The sequence below is a fragment of the Geotrypetes seraphini genome, chromosome 11 (genome assembly GCF_902459505.1).
Source record: "Geotrypetes seraphini chromosome 11, aGeoSer1.1, whole genome shotgun sequence".
NCBI lineage: Eukaryota > Metazoa > Chordata > Amphibia > Gymnophiona > Dermophiidae > Geotrypetes > Geotrypetes seraphini.
This window is the reverse complement of record NC_047094.1, coordinates 67,502,122-67,521,823: the sequence shown is the minus strand read 5'-3', so window position 1 is coordinate 67,521,823 and position 19,702 is coordinate 67,502,122. Positions and strand designations below refer to the sequence as shown.

Genomic DNA, 19,702 nt, shown 5'->3' with positions numbered 1-19,702 from the left:
TTCTGAAGGGTGTTCTCTGCATCAGACCACCAATCAAACCACCGTTCCCATCATGGGACCTTAACATAGTTCTGCAAGGTCTCATCAAAGGTCTGTTCGAGCTGCTGGAGGAGGCGTCCCTCTTGGATTTGATGCTATAGGCAGTTTTTCTAGTAGCGATGACCTCTGCGAGATATTTCTAGGAACTCCAGGCTCTTTCTTGTAGAGAGCCTCTTCTTAAAATCTCAGGAGACTGGACTCTCTCTACACACTATTCCTTCTTTTTTGCTGAAGGTAGTTTCAGCATTTCATGTAATCAGGAAGTTAACTTACCTGTATTCCAATCTATTGGTTCTAAAAAACGGGACCATTTTGAAGAAGTTGGACATCAGAAGAGTGCTTCTTCAATATCTAGAAGTTGCCAATGAGTTCAGACTCTGACCATCTCTTTGTGCTGACTCATTCCTCTAGCATGGCTCATCCTCTTCCAAGGCCACAATTTACAGATGGATCCATAAGGCCATTTCGTCAGCCTACATTGTTTGTGGGAAACAGTTTCCTGTTTCTGTCAAGGCGATGCTAGGGCAGTTTCCCCTGAGGAGATTAGTAGGGCGGCAACTTGGTCCACTCGAGGAAGGAGTGGCATAGTGGTTATAGCTATAACATCAGCACCCTGAGGTTGTGGGTTCATATCCCACACTGCTCCTTGTGACTCTGGGCAAGTCACTCAATCCTCTATTGCTCCAGGTACATTAGATAGATTGTGAGCCCACTAGAACAGAAAGGGAAAATGCTTGCTGTTTGTAAACCACTTAGATAACTTTGATAGGTGGTAAATAAATACCTAAAAGAAACATTTGCCAGATTTTACTGAGTGGACGTAGCGCCAAGAGAGGGATCTGCCTTTGGTTCCTCAGTTTTATGGTCTGATGCAGTCTGCCTGCCCTAGATTTCTAAGACTGTTTTTGTACGTCCCACTTGTCCAGAATGACATACCTATTGCAATGGAAAAAGAGATTATGTCCTTACCTTGATAATATATTTTCCAGTAGATAGGTATGTCATTCTGGTCCCCTACCCTGTCCTTCCTGCACCTGCCTACTGTCTCATTCTGATTACTAACTTCCCAGGCTGTGTCTTGGATGCCAGTCAGCCATTTGGGCCCTAAAGAATGCTATATATAAGTTTTAAGCGTCTACAGAAGTTCTGCCTGAGCTCCTTTGATGCTTCTGTTGGCTGTTATTTGTTCATTGTTGGTTCCATATTATTGTATTTGAGCAGAACAGGGTATTTATATGGGAAGTTTTCCAATTGTCCTTACTTCACATAATTAGCAAGGAGCTCTTATATTCTTGGGTACTAACAGTAAGTGGCAGTAGAGCTCCCAGTGAAGTAGGAGGGTCACATAAAAAAAAAATCCAGAGTGGATTCTTTCTGCATATGGCTCACGGTTGTTGGGATACAACCCGCTTGTCCAGAATGACACACCTATCTACTGGAAAAGATATTATCAAGGTAAGGACATAATCTCTTTTTAGTGTTTCCTTTATAGCAGTGGCTCTCAACCTTTTTTCAATCAGGACACACCTGATAGTCAATGCTCACATATGTGACACACTTTATTCATGATCTTCACAGACCTTTGGTCTGATAGAGTATGGTAATTCTTGTGGATGCAGAATATGTTTACATTTAATTCATAAGAACCCTATCCCCCCTCCCCACCCCCCATAAACATATACAGATAATAACTTGCATGTTTTCTCTATGGAAGTTTCCATACAAAAATTATTATGTCATGTGCATTCTGTATATTCTGATTCTCATGCCATCAACATAAATCTCTCTACCACCAGACACATTGTGAAATAATATAAAACCTGAAAAAATTCTAACTCAGCATATATTTAGTACACCTACCATACAATAGTATTAATGCCTATTATTCACATATGAACCCTTCCTATAGATAGGCAGCACTACAAATATCACACAGGTCTTAGAACACCAATATATCAACTACTGGTAAACTGAACAAGTGGATTGCTACATACAGTAGGTCTACACAGAAACTACATGCAAACAGAATAGCACACTTTGGCCACACACAAAAGATAGAACATTGGCAAATACAAAACAAAGAATCACAAATTAGAAACAGAGATGCAAAGAGAAAAATGGAAGTGGGAACCCCAAGAAGTCAAACTAGGTAGGAACTGCAACATAGAAGAATAACATGGAAATGCATTTTCAACAAAATTTAAAGAGATCTGTGATGCACATTTCTCAAAGCTAACATATTCCATCCAAAAAATTCAAAATAAAATACTTTCCTTCTACTTTTGATGTCTGAGTATTTTATTTTTCCAAGCATGCTAGTTCTAGTTTCTTTTTCTGTTTTCATGTCTTATTTTGTCTTCTGCTTTTTTTCCCATTGGGTGCTCTCCATTTGACTTTTCTCCATTTTCCTTTTAGGACATTTTCAATATTAGATTATCACTATGATAATGCTATGTTGAAAACCTGTAAATAAGAAAATGAAACTGATGTGTTAGTGTCAATATATGTAAATAAGTAAGATAAATTGAAAATTAAGGCACAAAAGGCATTTATATGCAATGCAAACACATAAAACTATTATCAGAATACTTAAACATTTAAGTAATTTGTGTATTTTTGCATAATTTCCTAGAAATTCCAGGTAGGTAAATAACATATCACAAAAATATAAAGCTAATTGTTCTTTTTCCATATGAAATTGCACCATTTTTTCACTAGTGCCTTTTGAAATTATGACATCTCCAAAATTAACACACCTAACTCCTGTCCCTTTCCCTGTGACGCTGTCATTGAAATGCTTGTATATTTCACTTATACATTTCAGATATTTGTCATATTTTAATTATTTCTGACCTAAAGAAGAAGGCAATGTCTTTGAAAGCTTGTTAAAAATGTATTTAGCAAGAACATGATCCCAGTTAGGAGTTTCAGCCTGCTTCCAAAAAGGGGCTAAGCACATTTGAGCTGTTATTAGAAATGATTTGTATTCTTTGTTGTATGGTTTTGCAGTTGACAATCTTCTTGTGTATGATTTATGTTTAATTTATCAATTCTCTCTCTGGATGAACTCAGGACAGACTCTGATGTGAAACAGCAAATAGATTTATTTGACTCTCTTCATACACACACAGCTAACTGCAGCTTCACATTATACAATATACAGTAGTTTGTTCTTTCATCTTAGTCTCTCCTGTCTATGTACCCATTGGTCAGGGTAGAGGTAGCTCACATCCTTAGGTAACCTATCAACTTTTACTTATTGAACTTCCTTTTGTCCCACCTCTGTATACTTCTCCCACTACTCCTGCTCTCTCCCCCATTTGGATGACTTATTTACTTTTACCCATATATGGTATGTACATGTCCTTCAGTTTGCTACTATCTATTCTGGCAGAGACTATGGGGCAGATTCACTAACCTGCCTGATCGTGTCCGATCCATGTGCAATCCATGGCAGGCCAACTGATCCACAACAAGTCCTTATTCAAATGAGGGCAATTAGAGGAATGCCCCCCACCGACGACATGGATCGCTGGAGAGCGATCCTGATGCATGCACAGTCCATCTTCTTTGCCTGTAGATGGTCTGCGCATGTGCTGGCCCTCCATGCCCGGCAGAGTTGTAAACTTTTTTTTTACTTTGCGAGCCCATGGTTTTAACCCGCTTTAAACCCACGGGTTAAAACCACGGGCTCACACTGCAGGGGTGAACAGGAGGGTCGGGGCAGAGAGTAGTGCAGCCGAGAGCAGGAGAGTCGGGGCAGAGAGCGAGGTGGCAGAGAGCAGGATAATCGGGGTAGAGAGCTGGGCAGCCGAGAGCAGGAGAGTCGGGGCAGAGAGCAGGAGATTTGGGGCAGAGAGCGGGGCGGCAGAGAGCAGGAGAATTGTTTTGTGAATCACGTCCTTCCTACTTTGCATGCTGTTCCCCCTCATTTGCATGCGCGGATTGGATCAGGTGCGGTTCGGATCGGGAGTAAGGTTAGTGAATTGGTGTCGGGGGTCGCAAAGTGGTTGCAAACTGGTTGGGACGCGATCGGTGTGTCCTTAGTGAATCTAGCCCTATGCTCTCTAGTTGCTGACAACACAGTCTCAAGCAGCTGCAAAGAATGTCTTATCTCCCTTGCTTCTCAGACAGGCTGTCAGTTTTTCTCCCCCTCCTTCCTTTCTCTCTCCTTTGCTATTCCTTTATCCATCTGCAACAATTGACACCAGAGTATAACTGTGTTGACACTCTCTACCAGGTGGTTTTTTTAAAATGTCATAGCAGGGTTCTTCCTATTTGCCTTACTGTGATACTGTGATAGAGGGCATATAGTCCCTGTGTACTGAGCAGGTTCTTTTTTGACAAGAAGTAAGCAATCACGTTTTATTTTACTCTTCAATGCAGAAGTTTATTACTGCAATACCTTTTGGTGTCGCCACAAAGAAGTCGTCATAGTTATTGGAGTCCTGGTGGGATTGGCATTCATTGGTCTCACTGTGTACCTTGTTCGGAGGAGCAAGAAAAAGACAAGTAAGACAGAGTCCTATCATTCTTCCATCTCTTCTTAACCAGATGTAGGACTATAGTGAAGCTCAGAACAGAGTCCTTTTATTCTACCTTCTCTCTATTAGGGCTCCTTTTACTAAGGTGCGCTAGTGGTTTTAGCGCGTGCTACAATACCGCAAATGCTAAACGCTAATTCCTCCATAGAGCTTGCGTTAGTATTTTTCGTTTAGCGCGTGGTTAGCACACGCTAATCTTTAGCGCGCTCTAAAAACACTGGCGTACCTTAGTAAAAGGAGTCCTTAATTAGACACAGGATTACAATAAAGTTCAGAGTCCCATTATTCTCCTGTCTCTTCATTAACCAGACATGGGATTAAAGTGAGGCTCAGAGTCCTGTCGTTCTCCCATTTCTCTATTAACTAGATAAAGGATTACAATAAGGCTCAGAATCATATTCCTTATAGAGAAATTTGGTCCCAAGATCTATGTCAGAATGAACTCCTCAGTGGAACTGTGAATTCTAATATTTTATTTATTTTTTATTTTATTATTTTCAGGTCATGAGGTAAACACAATCAGGTATGAAAACATGTTGTAACTATAGAAAGAGATAGGGGCTTGGGGTGGTGGTGGAGAGCAGGAGGTTATTTTTTTTTTAACTTTATTCATTTTAAAACCAGCATAAAGTGCAACATATTATCAATCAATTAACTCAATAAACAGTACTCAATTCCTTCTAATGATACAATAAATACATAACCCCCTCCCCATCTCTACCCATCCTTCCTAAAAGTGTAAAAACATTTAATATAATGCAAATGAACAAGATAAACAACCTTGCAATCCAATAATTTATTAATTACATACCCCCCTCACACCCACCATCCTGGCTAAGTAGAGCATTGTAACAGATTTGTGTAAATCACCTCAAGTATCTTGTGCATCCAGTGAGTGGTTGTGCTCTTAGGACACTACAGGGATTCAAAGAAGGTTTGGATAAATTCCTGAAGAATAAGGGGATTGAGGGATACGAATAGAAGTAATGATAGGTTTTTTAGGATGAGGCAGGGAACACTTGACAGGTCATGGACCTGATGGGCTGCTGCGGGTGCGGACCGCTGGGCGCGATGGACCTCTGGTCTGATCCCGGTGGAGGCAACTTCTTATGTTCTTATGAGAGGATCTTTTTGTTAGGGAAATATATAAAAATAAAAGGTTCTCAAAAGAAATATCAGATGAAAAGATAAAGGACAATATAGGGGACATCTTTTAGATATGTGACAGGAGGAAGTGCCAAAGTGGCATTGTGAGGCTCAAGGATGAAGGGGAGCATTACATGGACACTGATAAGAATAAAGTGAAGGTTTGGAGGTAGGACTGCAGAAGACAAACTCTAATAGGAACAGATGTGTGGTAGACCTGGATCGATTCTCAGAAGACTGTGTTTATGATGAGTTCATTTAGAGGGCTATTTTCGAAAGGACATCTAAGTCTGACTTTGGATTTTTCCTACAAAACGTCCAAAGTTGGAAATATCCAAGTAGCCATTTTTGAATGGTGAACTGCTAGATGTACAAATATAATTTTTTTTCCAAAAATCGTCTACTTGGACATCCAGGCCTCTGGGACATCCAAGCTGCCAAAACGTCCAACCAAAATTATACCCCATTTTCAATCCAAAAAACCACCTGTCTACTACCTCAATAGCCCTTATGACTGAAGGTGGCAACTATGTGGTAGGGTTTTGATGGGCTACTTAAACCATAGATTTTGTGGCTAGAGTGCCTTATGGTTGTGGCTCCTCCTCTCTATAGTTCACTAGTCCACCCATCTGGGTACTTAAGACACCTGTGTGATGCTCTACTAGGCTTTCCATATTAGATGCTGCTATTCTAGAGACAGGTATGCACTTTTTCATTCAGAGTTTTGTGTGGTGGGAGGGGGTGTGTAACTACTTGGAGAGTTTGTGGGGGGTGTCATTACTTAGTCCCTCAAGTGGTCATCTGGTCAGTTTGGGTACCTTTTTGGCACTTAGATGCTTCTAAAACAAGTCTATCCCAAAAGGTCTATGTTCCATCCAGGACGTCTTAGGAAATGTTCGATTATAGCTGCAAAACGTCCAAGTCTAAGCCTGCTCATTTATACATCTCCAACCCGCTCCCTTGATCCTTGGATGCATAGCAAGCAAAACGTCCCACTAGATGTCCAGAAAACCAGTTTCAAAAATCGGGGCTTGAACGTTTTGATGAGTAAAATGTTCAAGTGCCAACTTAGGTAGTTTTATGGACGTTTCTCTCTTTTGATTATGCTCCTATTTGAATACTTTTTGTTTAGCTATAAGGTCTGATACGATATATCCGAGGGTACTGAAAGAACTCAGAACTGCTAGTGACCTTTTCAATGCTTCCCAGAGGACTGGAGAAAGGTGGATGTGTTCCTTTCCACAAAAGTAGAAGTAAGGAGGAGGCTCGGAACTACAGGCCTGATAGACTGGCCTCTGCAGTGAATAAATTAATAGAAACATTTCTAAAGCAGATTATGAGGTTTCTAAAATCAAATGGATTGCAGGGTCTAAGGCAGCATAGTTTCACTAGAGGCAGGTCTTATTAGATGAATCTGATTAATTTCTTTGATTGGATGACCAAACAGTTGGATTTACAGTAACTTAGTAATATAGTAAATAACGGCAGATAAAAGGAAGAGCACTGGATATGGTGAAGCCACTGGATATTTAGCAAAGCCATTCACATGGTTCTGTATAGGCGACTGATAAACAAACTGAGTATTCTTGGTATGGGTCCTAAAGTGACCGACTGGGTTAGAAACTGGTAAAGTGGAAGGAAACAAAGGGTAATGGTAAATGGAGTTCACTTTGAGAAAAAGGATGTTGTCAGTGATGGTGTCAAACCTTGGGCCAGGTCTTTTTAACATCTTTATAAGTACTATTTGATTGATTGTGTATTCCTTGACATTGGGTTGCAAAAGTTGCGCTCGGCAACTCAGCATGACCTAGCTAAAAGAGTTGAGTCTGCAAACTGTGAGAGTGGGAGTTTTTCATGTTGTGGTTAGAATTCAGGGCTACACAAAATAAAAATATTATCCATCCTGGGTTAGATATCACACATGTATCTGAAGTTGAATTTACTTGCTAAATATTTGACCTAAAGTACTGCCAAAGTTGGGAAGTTGTGGTCTACTGATTAGATCAGGAAGCTGAGAGTCAGAATTTTTTGGGTTCTGATCCCCATTTTGATACCTTTGTTGTGAATTCTGGGACCTCAGAGTACAATAATGCAATCATAAGCTGTTTTTTTCTTTCATTGGCATATCTTGACATTGTCATGTGGAGGGGCATTTTAGAAAGGATGTCCAGCTCAGAATATGGACATCCCAGTCAGTATGTCAGAAGTGGATGCCCGTCTCCCATGTAATGTAGAAAGGACAGAGCTTGTTCTAAAATACATGTGAGATGGATGTCCATGTGCTGGAGATGTCCAGCATGAACATCCGTTATACAAATTGAAACATTCAAATTATGAATGGGGCAAAATGAGGGACATGGACGTCTGTGTGGCAAAAAAGAAACATCCATATTATAAAATAGCCACATATCAATTCACATTGACATCTAGCCTAATGGTTAAAATAGGCACCTAAAACCCAGAGCAGTGATCTGGAGGTTGCTCAATCAAGTCCCTGTATATTCTATAACATTTTGTAATGTTTGGTTCTTTTTACTTTTTCTTAAATTGTGAGCACTCCAGGGACAGGAAAAAACCTACTATGACTTTCTTTATCTCCATTCAGTGAATTGCTCAGAGCTGCTTTCTGCAACCTGGATATGACAAGTACTCAAACAAGGTCTAAATACGGGCATCCATCTTCTTAGGCTTGGACATCCCTTCCCCTTCTGTGATCAAAGTTGACTGTCCATATTTTGGGCCCTTCTCAATCCTGCCCAAAACATGCCCAGACTGTGTCCCCTTGCCATATGAATATACTACCGTGTTAGGCATCCATATCCTATCCTTGTAAAACTAGGATTTAGAAGTTCATGCAATATGGATGTTTTAATATCAGTTTTCAGATGTCCAAAACATAAATAGACCTTTTAAAATAACCAGCATATTATATGGCCATCCACCTCTGGATGGCCATACAATATGGCCAATATATACAACTGGGGAAAAATTAAAAAAAAAGATTTGTTCCCAAAATATCTGAATAGGCAAACAACTAGTAAAGGAACAGGAGCTGTTCCTTTACTAGTTGTTTGCATATAATATGGCCATCATGGCCATCCACCTCTGAGGTGCCTGTAATTCATCTGACTAAGCTAAATAAGAAATATTAGTCTAAATAATGCTATTGATAATGGCCAGTACAGTAGGGGAGAGGATGGGAACAGAAGTTCAGGTAGTATTCTTCATGTTACAATTCCTAACTATGTTTGTTCAATACTACTTACAGGTCACAAGCTGCAATTCCCCAGCCAGGTATAAGTCATACTTTACTTCTAAGAGCTAATCTGTATTATAAACAAGAAGAGGTCAGAAAGATGAGCCAGAGACAAGGAAAATGATTGGATAACTCAGGGAACAGTAATTTATGGTACAGAAAAAATTAGATCAACCCTTAGGAATATCACTTTTAAATCTCAAAATGTGGGTGACTGAGGCAAAGTTGCTCCACCCCACTCCACCATGTCTCCCAGCTGATTAGCCTCTGGAAGTACAGGGGCCACGTTCTGAAATAGAATTGTCAGTTTTGCTGCACCAAATGTGGAACTCAGCCATATACGTACTAGAGAATGACATAGTAATGGATACCGTGATAATGGGGAGCCCTGGACCAACATGCCTGGTACTACCGCAGTAGCGGTAGACCATTCCATGGTAATGCCACGGGAATGAAAAATGCAGCTGCGGTAATACCGCAGCACTGGGGACAGAGCACAGCCCTCCCCAAGCCTACCTTCAAAACTTTCTTGGTGGTCTAGTGGCCTCATCGGGAAGGGCAGGAAGAAAACCAACTTTTTCCTGCCTCTGATGTCACTGTAACTGCAACCGCTACCAAAGCTTTCAAAATGGCTGCCTAGACTTCATGCGGCAGCCTCATGAGATTTTACAAAGTCTCGGCAGCCATCCTGAAAACCTTTGGAGTGGTGATGGCGGCTATAGCGGTGGTGGGGAAGAAACGATTTGGATTCTTTCCTGCCCTTGGCCACTAGACCACTAGGGATGTTCAGGTAGTGTACAGGGGGGGAGGGGCAGTTGTCAGGGTTGTAACATGGAAGGAGGAGGAAGGGAATGATACTGGAGGAAAAAGGGAGGGAGGTAAGGAAGGATGCCAGGGCAGGGAGGGAAAGAAGGAAGGATGCCAGAGCAGGGAGGAATGGATGCATGCCAGAGGAGGGAGAGAGAGAAGGAAGGATGCTAGAAGAGGGAGGGAAGGAAAGAGGCCAGAGCAAGAAGGGAGGGAGAGATGGAGGCCAGAGCAGGGAGGGAGTGATGGATGCCAGAGTGGGATGGATGCCAGTGTAGGGAAGAAGGGAGGGAGGGAAGAAAGGAAGGAAAGATGCAAGGGGAGGAAGGGAGGGAGGGATGGATGAATGTCAGAACAGGGAGGGAGGGATGGATGGATGCCAAAGCAGGGAGGGAAGAAAGGATGGCGAGATAGATGCTAGAGGGAGGAAGGGAAGGAAGGATGCCAGGGGAGGGAGGACTGCCAGAGCAGAGATGGAAGGAAGGATGCCAGGGGAGGGAAAGCAAGAAGGGTGACAGAGTAGGGAGAAAGGGAGAGGGAGGGAGGAAGGAAGAGAAGGCAGAGGAGGGAGAGAGCGATGGCAGAGCAGGGGAGGAGTGGGATGGATGCCACAGCAGGAAGGGAGGGAGGGAAGGATCGATGAATGTCAGAAGAGGGAGGAAAGGAAGGAAGATATGATGCCACAGCAGAGAGGAAGGAAAGAAAGGATGCCAACCATCTTGCCTGCCTGCCAGCCTCCAGTTTGCCATAGCATGAAGAGTGAAAGGACTGAGATCCGGGGGGGGGGGGGAGGGAAGGAAGGAATACAGAGATGCCAGGGGAAGGGAAAGATAGAGATGTCAGGGGGAGGAAAGGGAAGGAGACAGATGTTAGGGGGAGGGATGGGAAGAAGGAGACAGAGGGCTAGATGTACTAATAGTCGTTAAACCAGTTTGACTGGTTTAACGATGAACAGAATTTGCCAGCCCAATGCTGAAAATGGCTCGCTACGTTGTTTTCTCTGTAGTCATACATTCTCTAATTCTGGCATGCAAATGAGGTCATTAATATTAAAACCAGACATCTGATCGATGGCCTAACATTGTATGCCAGAATCGGATTGGTACTATCGACCTGAAAAAACTGACTGTGTCTGCCTGTTTTTTCATTTTTTTTCTATGTGCTGAGTTGCATGCAAAAATTATAGTATAACACTTAGACACCTAAGTGTACACTCCCACATCAGTGCTAGTATTCCATAAATTGACATGTGCAAACAGCATGTAAATTTAGGTGACAACTTATATAATGGGGGGTAAACCTCTCCCATTATAGATTAAATTGAACAGATGCTATATCACTCCCATCCTCTTACTAACAAAAATTCAGTCTTCTGGGTACGTGATTCCCTCAGCCCCTCATTCAGTGTAATAAGAATTGCCACTGCTGGGTCAGACTGGTGGTCCATCGTGCCCAGCAGTCTGCTCATGTACCCTATTTGAGTATAACCTTACTTGCTTATGTTCTGTTCTAGTAGGAACTTACCCAATCTTGCCTTGAATCCCTGAAGGGTGCTTTCTCCTATAACAGCCTCCGGAAGAGCGTTCCAGATTTCTACCACTCTCTGGGTGAAGAGCTTCCTTACGTTTGTACGGAATCTTTTCCCTTCTAACTTTAGCGAGTGCCCTCTCATTCTCTTCACCTTGGAGAGGGTGAACAGTTTCTCTTTCTCTACTAAATCAATTCCCTTCAATATCTTGAATGTTTCGATCATGTCCCCTCACAGTTTTCTCTTCTCAAGGGAGAAGAGGCCCAGTTTCTCTAGCCTCTCGTTGTATGGCAACTTCCCCAGTCTCTTAACCATTTTTTTTTCCGCTTTTCTCTGGACCCTTTCGAGTAGTACTATGTCCTTTTTCATGTACGGCGACCAGTGTTGGAAGCAGTATTCCAGGTGGGGGCATACCATGGCCCAGTATAACTGCATGATAACTTTTTCAGATCTGTTTGCGATCCCCTTCTTAATTATTCCTAGCATTCCGTTTGCCCTTTTTGCCGCCACCGCACATTGTGTGGACGGTTTCATTGACTTGTCTACCAGTACTCCCAGTCCCAAGTCTCTTTCCTGGGGGATCTCTCCGAGTATAGCTCCGGATATCCTGTATTTGTGCATATGATTTTTGTGACCGACATGCATCACCCTGCACTTATCCATGTTGAATCTCATTTGCCATTTCGCGGCCCATTCCTCGAGCGTATTTATGTCTCTTTGTAGGTCTTCGCAATCCTTCTGTGTCCTCACTACTCTGAATAACTTTGTATCGTCCGCAAATTTAATCACATCACTCGTCGTGCCAATTTCTAGGTCGTTTATAAACATGTTGATGAGCACAGGCCCAATTACCGAACCCTGCGGCACTCCATTTGTGACGCTTTTCCAGACACATCCTCATCGTACTACTACTACTTATCATTTCTATAGCACTAGTAGACATATATAGCACTGCACACTAAACACATATGAGACAGGCCCCGCTCAATAGAACTTACAATCTAATCAAGGCAGGCAAACAGGACAAATAAGGGATTAGATAATTAACAGCTCCTTTTAACAAGCTGTGCTAGAGGTTTTTAGCGCAGGCTGGTGTGATAAATGCTCCGACACTCAGAATTCCTATGAGAGCACTTACCTCACCAGCCTGTGCTAAAAACAACTAACACATCTTGTTAAAAAAAGGGGGGGGGGGAGGGGTAAGTAAGGTGATTAAAAAAGAGATGGGGACTGAACAAATGAATAGGAGTAAAGGGTTAAAGACAACAGTTAAAGTTTCTGTTAATCTGTCCACTTCCTCCACAACAGCCTGCAGTTCATAAAACTCAAATGCACATACTGTATTTCAAGATCTTAACAAGAAATTGCAAATTCGTTATTGGTCTATAATTCATTCATTGCAATGGATGCAATCTTGGCTTCTTCAACCAATGGAATTATGACAGTATACCCTTTCTGATATAGCTTGACACAGTATTATTTCGGTAGGTCCTAAAGTCTCCTCAGAGTCAATTCAAAATCCCTGAAAAACAAGTATCAAGCTGACAAATGGCTTGTGCCAAATGATGTAAGGCAAGCATTGAATCTCCCCCTATAGGACACATTACAGTGCAGCTGGACTAACAATTGTATTTCAGACTTCTGCTGGGGGTCACTAAGCCGGGGCAGTGCGGAAAGGGAGAAGTGAAGGGAAGAGAGATGGGGGAAAGAGGACTGGATGTACAGTATACATTGAGCTTTGCTCTATTTCTTGTGGTTGGATGTAGTGCTCTGGTGAATGGGAACTGGATGATTGGTGAAAGGCAACAAAGGATTAGACGAGTCAATAAAAAAGTCTTGGAGGAATCCATAGGAGGAAATCAATAGAAGAGGACCTGAGGACTTAGTGAAAGTTGATCAGGTAGTATTTCACTATGTAGGGAAAGCTTTTACTGAGCTTTAACTGTGTGAGCAATGAGCTGCAGTGCTCTGAACCTTTTACAATTTTTGTTGCAGCTGAGATGATGTATGCCCATGTATCTAAAAAGTTTAAAAACCAAAGTGAGTGTCCTTTTCTCATTTTCTATTTGCAATTCGAATATGAAAAAAAAGCTTATAATTGTGTAAGAAATAATAATAGAACTTGTAAATTTAAGGGAAACAAGATTTTTCTAATCATTAAAATACTTTGTTAATGGCTCCCAAATATCTTGAAATTTCCTGAAACAACCCTGTTGTATTGCAATAAGTCTCTCCATTTTATAAATATGACATAAGGAGTTCCACCAAAAATTATAATTTAATCTATTCCAATTTTTCCAATTATATGTAATTTGTTGAATGGCAACCCCAGTCATTATAAGTAATAATTTGTTATTATTTGTAGATATCTGACTTTTTGCTCTCATTGCCATGCCAAACAGCACAATATCATATGATAATGCCACAGGGTTATCTAATAAACAGTTAATTTGGTCCCAAATTGAATTCCAAAAATTCATAATGAATGGACAATAGAATAATAAATGATCTAAATTTACAAGTTCAATTATGGGGTGGGAGGGAGGGTATTTTTATTGTTACATGTTGTATAAGTATTGATTATATGATAGATAAGGGTGGGGGGGGGAGATAAGAGAATATCATATGTATCATTGTTGATTATTAAGTGATATATTTATGGTTATTTGTATGTATATGTTATCACACTTATTATAAGTTTAAAAATGAATAAAGATTAAAAAAAAAAAAAGAAATAATAATATCAATATGCTCTCTTACAAATACTCCAGATTGAATTAACTACATGGAAAGGCACCTCAGCTTTGGTGTACTAAAATTGTGAATAAAGACTGCCTAAGAGAGCCATATGATGATTAAGATATGGATGTTGATTGTAGTAGTAATAAGATGGAATTATTGAAAGGGGTAAAGTAGTGGATAATGCAGAAGGTAAATATAGATAAGATGATTGATGATAATGATGGTGGTGGTGACATTAATGGTGCTAATGTTGTTAATGAAATTATTGGACATACCGATGATGGCTATCGATGAGGAGGGAAATTGTGGTGATGACATTATTGATGTGATTTGGGTGATATTGATTTATGATGGTGAAGTTAATTAATGATTCTGCTGATACTGATTGTGATGATAAATCTATTAATGGTGATTTAGGACGACTGATTGTGATGATGAGACTATTAATGGTGATTGCAGTAGCACTGAGTGTGATGGTTAAAGACAAATATTAAGAAAGACAATGATACTGGTGACAATGAAGATGATTTTGATACTAGCAATGGTGATATCTGTTATTGGCTAAAACTGTAACAATAAATTCTAAGTAAGAAAACATCAGCGTCACTAAGAGTGACCAGCTTTTCCTATTAATAACAACTGGGGAATAATCTAATCTAATTTAATGACAATCTTTTTCATTTACAGAAAACCCCAACTCACTGCCTCTAGAGAAACGAGAGCAGGTAGGTAGCTCACTCATGTTCAGTCTCTGCTTTGAAGAGACAGTCTCTCACAACACTCAAAGGCAATATAATAGGCGTATGAGCCAGCCAATTAACTAGATCTGTGCTCTCTCTTTCAGGAAAAAAATAATTATGCTGACCTCACACTGCCAGTTGTCCAGGCCAACATCCCAGAGTCAGCGTATTCAGAGATAAAAGACTTTTAGGGTCACAGACTCTTGCATCCCAAGCCTGAAGGAGATAAAGAACCACTTTTAACTTCAACAGTAACTCTTACTCACGTGTAAAGTACCAATGTCTCTTTAAGTTTTATCATTCCCTCTGTGAAAAATTCTCTAGCCCCTTTTTGTCCCATTTATCTGTTTTGATTAGATTGCAAGCCCTATTGAGCAGGGATTGTCTAATGTTTAATGTACAGCACTGTGTACGTCTGGCAGTGCTAGAGAAATGATAAATAGCAGTAATAAAAGAAGTTCACAAATCCAATGCAAGTGAAAATTTTGGTGATCACCAGAGCTAGAACAGTCTCTTTCAAAGGAGATGGATTTGACATCAAAGGAGCTGATATTTAAAACTATTTAACCCGTGGTGGTGGGGGGGAGGGGAGTGGGAAGCTCCTGCCTGGTTAAATCAGAGTAATTGGCCCTAGAGCAGATATTCAGTGGAACTTAACTGGAGAGTGCTGGGGCTTTCTTGGCCTGAAGAAGCCTGGAGTTGAGGTAGACCTGGAAGTTATTTGGACACTAGCACTACCAATATTCAGCACCAGTCCCAGGATATTGGCCAGGACTTGAATCACTGTTCCGTCTAAACCAGTGGTCTCAAACTCGTGGCCCGCCAGGTACTATTTTGAGGCCCTCGGTATGTTTATCATACTCACAAAAGTAAAATAAAACAAACAGTTTCTTGATCATATGTCTCTTTAGCTAAAAATTATAATATTATTATTAAGACTTAGCCAACAGAAAAGATTTATAAACTATAGAGTTTTACCTCATGCAAAATTGCCATTTTTTTTTAATGACATTAACTATTTTTTCTGAGGCCCTCCAAGTACCTACAAATCCAAAATGTGGCCCTGCAAAGGGTTTGAGTTTCAGACCACTGCTCTAAACTGTGCAGTAGTCCTCCACCTACAGTCCTGCCAGTAGGGGATGCTGTTTTACTATCACATTTTCAATAGTGAGGGACAGGCAACCTCTGCCAGACTCCAGATAGCCTGTCTGTCTCTAGTGATTGAAAATACAATATTGAAGGCCCACCCTTCACTGGTAGCAATGCAGTAGAAGGACTCCTGCTCAGCTTAGAGGAAACAGTGACCTGGATAATCACTGGTGCCCAGGCAAAACCTGGATATTCAGTGCCAGTGCCCTAATTAGTCCTGGCGCTGAATATTAAGGTCAGTTCTGACCGTGGCACTTAAACCCAAATTCTGTAACCAGCGCCTAAAGTTAGGCACCTATTTCGGAGGCACCCAACTAGATAGACGCCTATCTAAATTGAATAACAAGCTCAATTAAGCTTTTTAATCAGCACTGATTGAAACATAGGCACCTATCAAGAAAGCGCAATTCTGTAACAGGGCGCTTCTAAAAATTTAGGCGGTCTTCAAAAAAATAGGCGTTATGCATGTTAGGCGTGGACGTGGCTACATATTAGGCGCCTTGTTGCAGAATCACTACTCTTAAGCGTGCTTATGCGCTCAGCTAGACGCCTAATTTTTAGTTGTGCCTAGAGCTGGCCTATTTCTTGGGTGCCTCCAAAATAGGTTCCGCTCAGCATGATTCATTAAATAGCACCCAATTTTACTTGAATCGCACTGAACAGTGCCTAATTAGGCGCCTAACTTTTGGACGCTTCTTATAGAATTTGCCCTTTAGTGCCTTAAAAATCATTGACCATGGCTAGCTGCATATAAAAAAAGATACACCGACAAAAGCGCGCAGGACTTTGGTGCACCGACAATCCCACGGTGACATTTGAGCACAGGACATATGTGCGCTGCCGCTTCCGCCGTTTTGAAGCCTTCCTATTAGCACTGTGAGGGGGGTTGTGGGAGGGGACCCCTGCCAGTACATTTACAAGACCTTGCGATGCCATTTGGGGGAGGGTCAGGGGAACCCCTCCCCCCAAGTACACTGAAAACTCCAGTTCTTCCCGTTTTCTCTGTTCGGGAGTTTTTAATGTAGTTTGTGTGTGTGTGTGTGTGGGGGTCCCCCCACCACACCCCCCCCCCAATGGGAGCGCGAAGACTTGCAAATATAGTGGGGGGTCCCCCCAGAGTGCTAACATAAAGGCTTGAAAGTAGCAGAAGCGGCTGCACGCATATGTCCTGTGCGCAAATGTCACTGCGGGATTATCGTCTGTGCTTTTGACGTGCCACCTAAGAGAAAGCAGCAAACCACCAAATGTAGAATAAATACAAGGCTTTAATTTCCCAGAAATACCCAATACCTGACATGGCCACGTTTCACTTATAAGACTGTGTCAGAGGCAAAACTAAAAGGGATAATCAAAATATGCTTCCTTCAAGAGCTAGCAGTCAAGATAAATTAGCCTTGCATTGTGTTAGCATTCCATATGTCAATACATTATGGCATCTATCGGGTGGGACAGTCTACCCAGGAAGCACAGGTTAGAGAACAATATTTAAAAAATGTAAAAAGAAATTAAAAACTCCACAGAAGTTTTGACAGAGTTTCTGTATAAAGAACCATCCCTGAGGCAGCAGCAAAAGTATTCACTGCAAAATTCTAGCCATCATCGGTTGAGCCATTTTGAATCCTAGCTGTGGAACACTTCATAGTAAAGCTTGTATCAATGTCATTAATTTAAGAATCAAGAAAGTTAGAAGTGATTTATAAAATGTTTAACATTTTCTATACAAGAAGTTTTTATGTCGTTGATTATATGACACCCAAGAATGAAGTACGGTAATGCATATTGTGGTATCTGAGGCTTTTCCTCTGTAGTATACAGCATATAGACTTCTGTTCACATGATTTTTTTTCTGGAGGACGTATTTCTTTTTTTTTTTTTTTTTTTTTTTTTTTTTTTAATTATTTATTTATTCAATTTTCAAAATACAAATCAAGATTTACTTGTACAGAAAGCTTTAAGTCAAGAAAATAAAAACCACAACATTATAAATTCGGGGATACCAATTAACTTAAATCAGCTCAAGTCCACAAAAGATCCAAAATGTAATTTATAAACGGAGAAAAGCAAAGAAATATTATTAAAGAAAACAATGCAAGTCAGCTGGTAAGGACATCTTAAATATTCTATACACCTCCATTCTTTTCCCTCTCTAGCCGAGAAAGAGAAAGGAAAGTTGTCAATTGGTAAGGCTCAAAGAAAACATATTTTTGGGAATTATATTGTATAACGCATTTACATGGATATCGCAGGAAAAAAGTTGCTCCAAGAGCTATAATTCCCGGTTTTGACATAAGAAACTCTTTTCTTCGCCGTTGTGTGTCCCTGGCTAAATCTGGGAACATTTGTATTTTGAGTCCCATAAATTCTTTTGCTTTATTTTTAAAGAAAAGTCTCAAAATCCAATTCTTATCCATTGTTAAAGCTAAAGTTGCCACTAATGTTGCAGGAGTAGCCATTTCTTTTTCTGATAATTCCAGTAATGCCGATACATCTATTGGTCCATGGCTATCTTCCTGTTGCTGAATTTGATTTTTCCTGGGAAGGTAGTACACCTGTGTAAATGGAGGTAATGAACCCTCAGGAACTTCTAATATTTCCGTCAGGTATCGTTTTAACATCTCTCGCGGAGTAATTGTTGTAATTCGTGGAAAATTGATCAGTCTGATATTGTTGACTCTTGAAAAATTTTCAAATGTTTCAATCTTCCTTCTTAAGTTTACATTGTCCTTAATTAAAGTCTCTTGAAGCTGTTTGGAGGATTTTAATTCATTTTTGATACTGTCCAAAGATGTATTTGAGTCAGCAATATCTTGTTTTATTAAGGAAATTTCTTTTTCTTGGTCTTTCATTTTCCCCTCCACTTGCACTTGTTGGACATTAATTGTTTTCGCCATATTTGCCACCAGGTCCCACAAGGCATCTAAGGTAACTTCTTGGGGCTTAACTATGGTAGGAATTTGTAAATGAGTATTCAAAAGTTTGTGCTCACCATTCGACCGCTCTCCTCCACTTCCCTCTGCTTGAGTAGGTCCAGTTTCAGCTGTTACAGCACTCCCAACCATATTCAGGCTCTCCTGCAGAACCTGTGTGCCTGAATCGGCTCCCTCAACACAGCTCCGCGCAGCCTCTAGGGGAGAGCTCATCCCGACTTCCGGTGAGCTCTCAACCCCTGGGGAGCTGGTTGCACGGGGGTGCAGAGGAGGAGGTCTTACGTCGGGGCTCAGAGTGGTCTCAAGACTTCGGTGAGACACCTCCGTTCCGTTCCCACGGGGTGTCTCTAACTGCAGTCCCGACGTCATCATGGTGCCCTGGAATCGCCGAAACAGCGCTTCTATGTTGCCGGAGGTAGGTGTTCCGGAGCGCTGGGAGGCCCCACCAGAGCTCTTTCCCCTTCTTTTCGGCATTTTGAGGGAAAGAAAAACTAAACAAAACAGCTCAAAGAGCTCAGAATCTTAAACAGTAGCGTCTGTTCGGCGACCTGCTTCAGCGGCTTGCATCCGCGGCCATCTTGGATCTCCAAGTCTTTTAGTTTAATCAGATCAAGACTTGACACGGAGCTGTGTTTGGCAGACACTCCGAGGACGTATTTCTTTAGTAGTTTAAAGATTTATTTCCCAAAGTTAACATATTCTAATTAACAAATTAAAAATTTAAACAACCCTTTGTTCTGCCTATGTTGTTTGGACATTATGTTGTTCAATAATGTTGGTCCTAATTTCTTTTTTCTGCCTGTTTTCTACTAATCCTCTTTCCA

General features: G+C 41.0%; 1 protein-coding gene across 4 annotated transcripts in view; it reads left to right on the top strand.

Annotated features, from left to right (window-relative positions):
• LOC117368801 (carcinoembryonic antigen-related cell adhesion molecule 5-like) overlaps nt 1–15,715 on the top strand; it is a 72,988-nt gene extending 57,273 nt beyond the window's left edge. The window contains exons 5-11 of one of the 4 annotated variants that reach the window (XR_004541029.1): nt 4,426–4,551; nt 5,085–5,092; nt 8,998–9,023; nt 13,316–13,360; nt 14,092–14,251; nt 14,750–14,787; nt 14,907–14,992. Coding sequence is in view for 1 of the 4 variants with exons in the window: in XM_033962504.1 (XP_033818395.1) it covers nt 4,426–4,551; nt 5,085–5,106; nt 8,998–9,023; nt 13,316–13,360; nt 14,750–14,787; nt 14,907–14,993 (344 nt within the window). In the remaining 3 variants the exon portion in view is untranslated. Of the gene's footprint in view, nt 1–4,425; nt 4,552–5,084; nt 5,107–8,997; nt 9,024–13,315; nt 13,361–14,091; nt 14,252–14,749; nt 14,788–14,906 lie in introns of all 4 variants that reach the window. The other 3 variants (XR_004541027.1, XR_004541028.1, XM_033962504.1) reach the window with 3 other exon arrangements.
• Nucleotides 15,716–19,702: the final 3,987 nt, after the last annotated feature.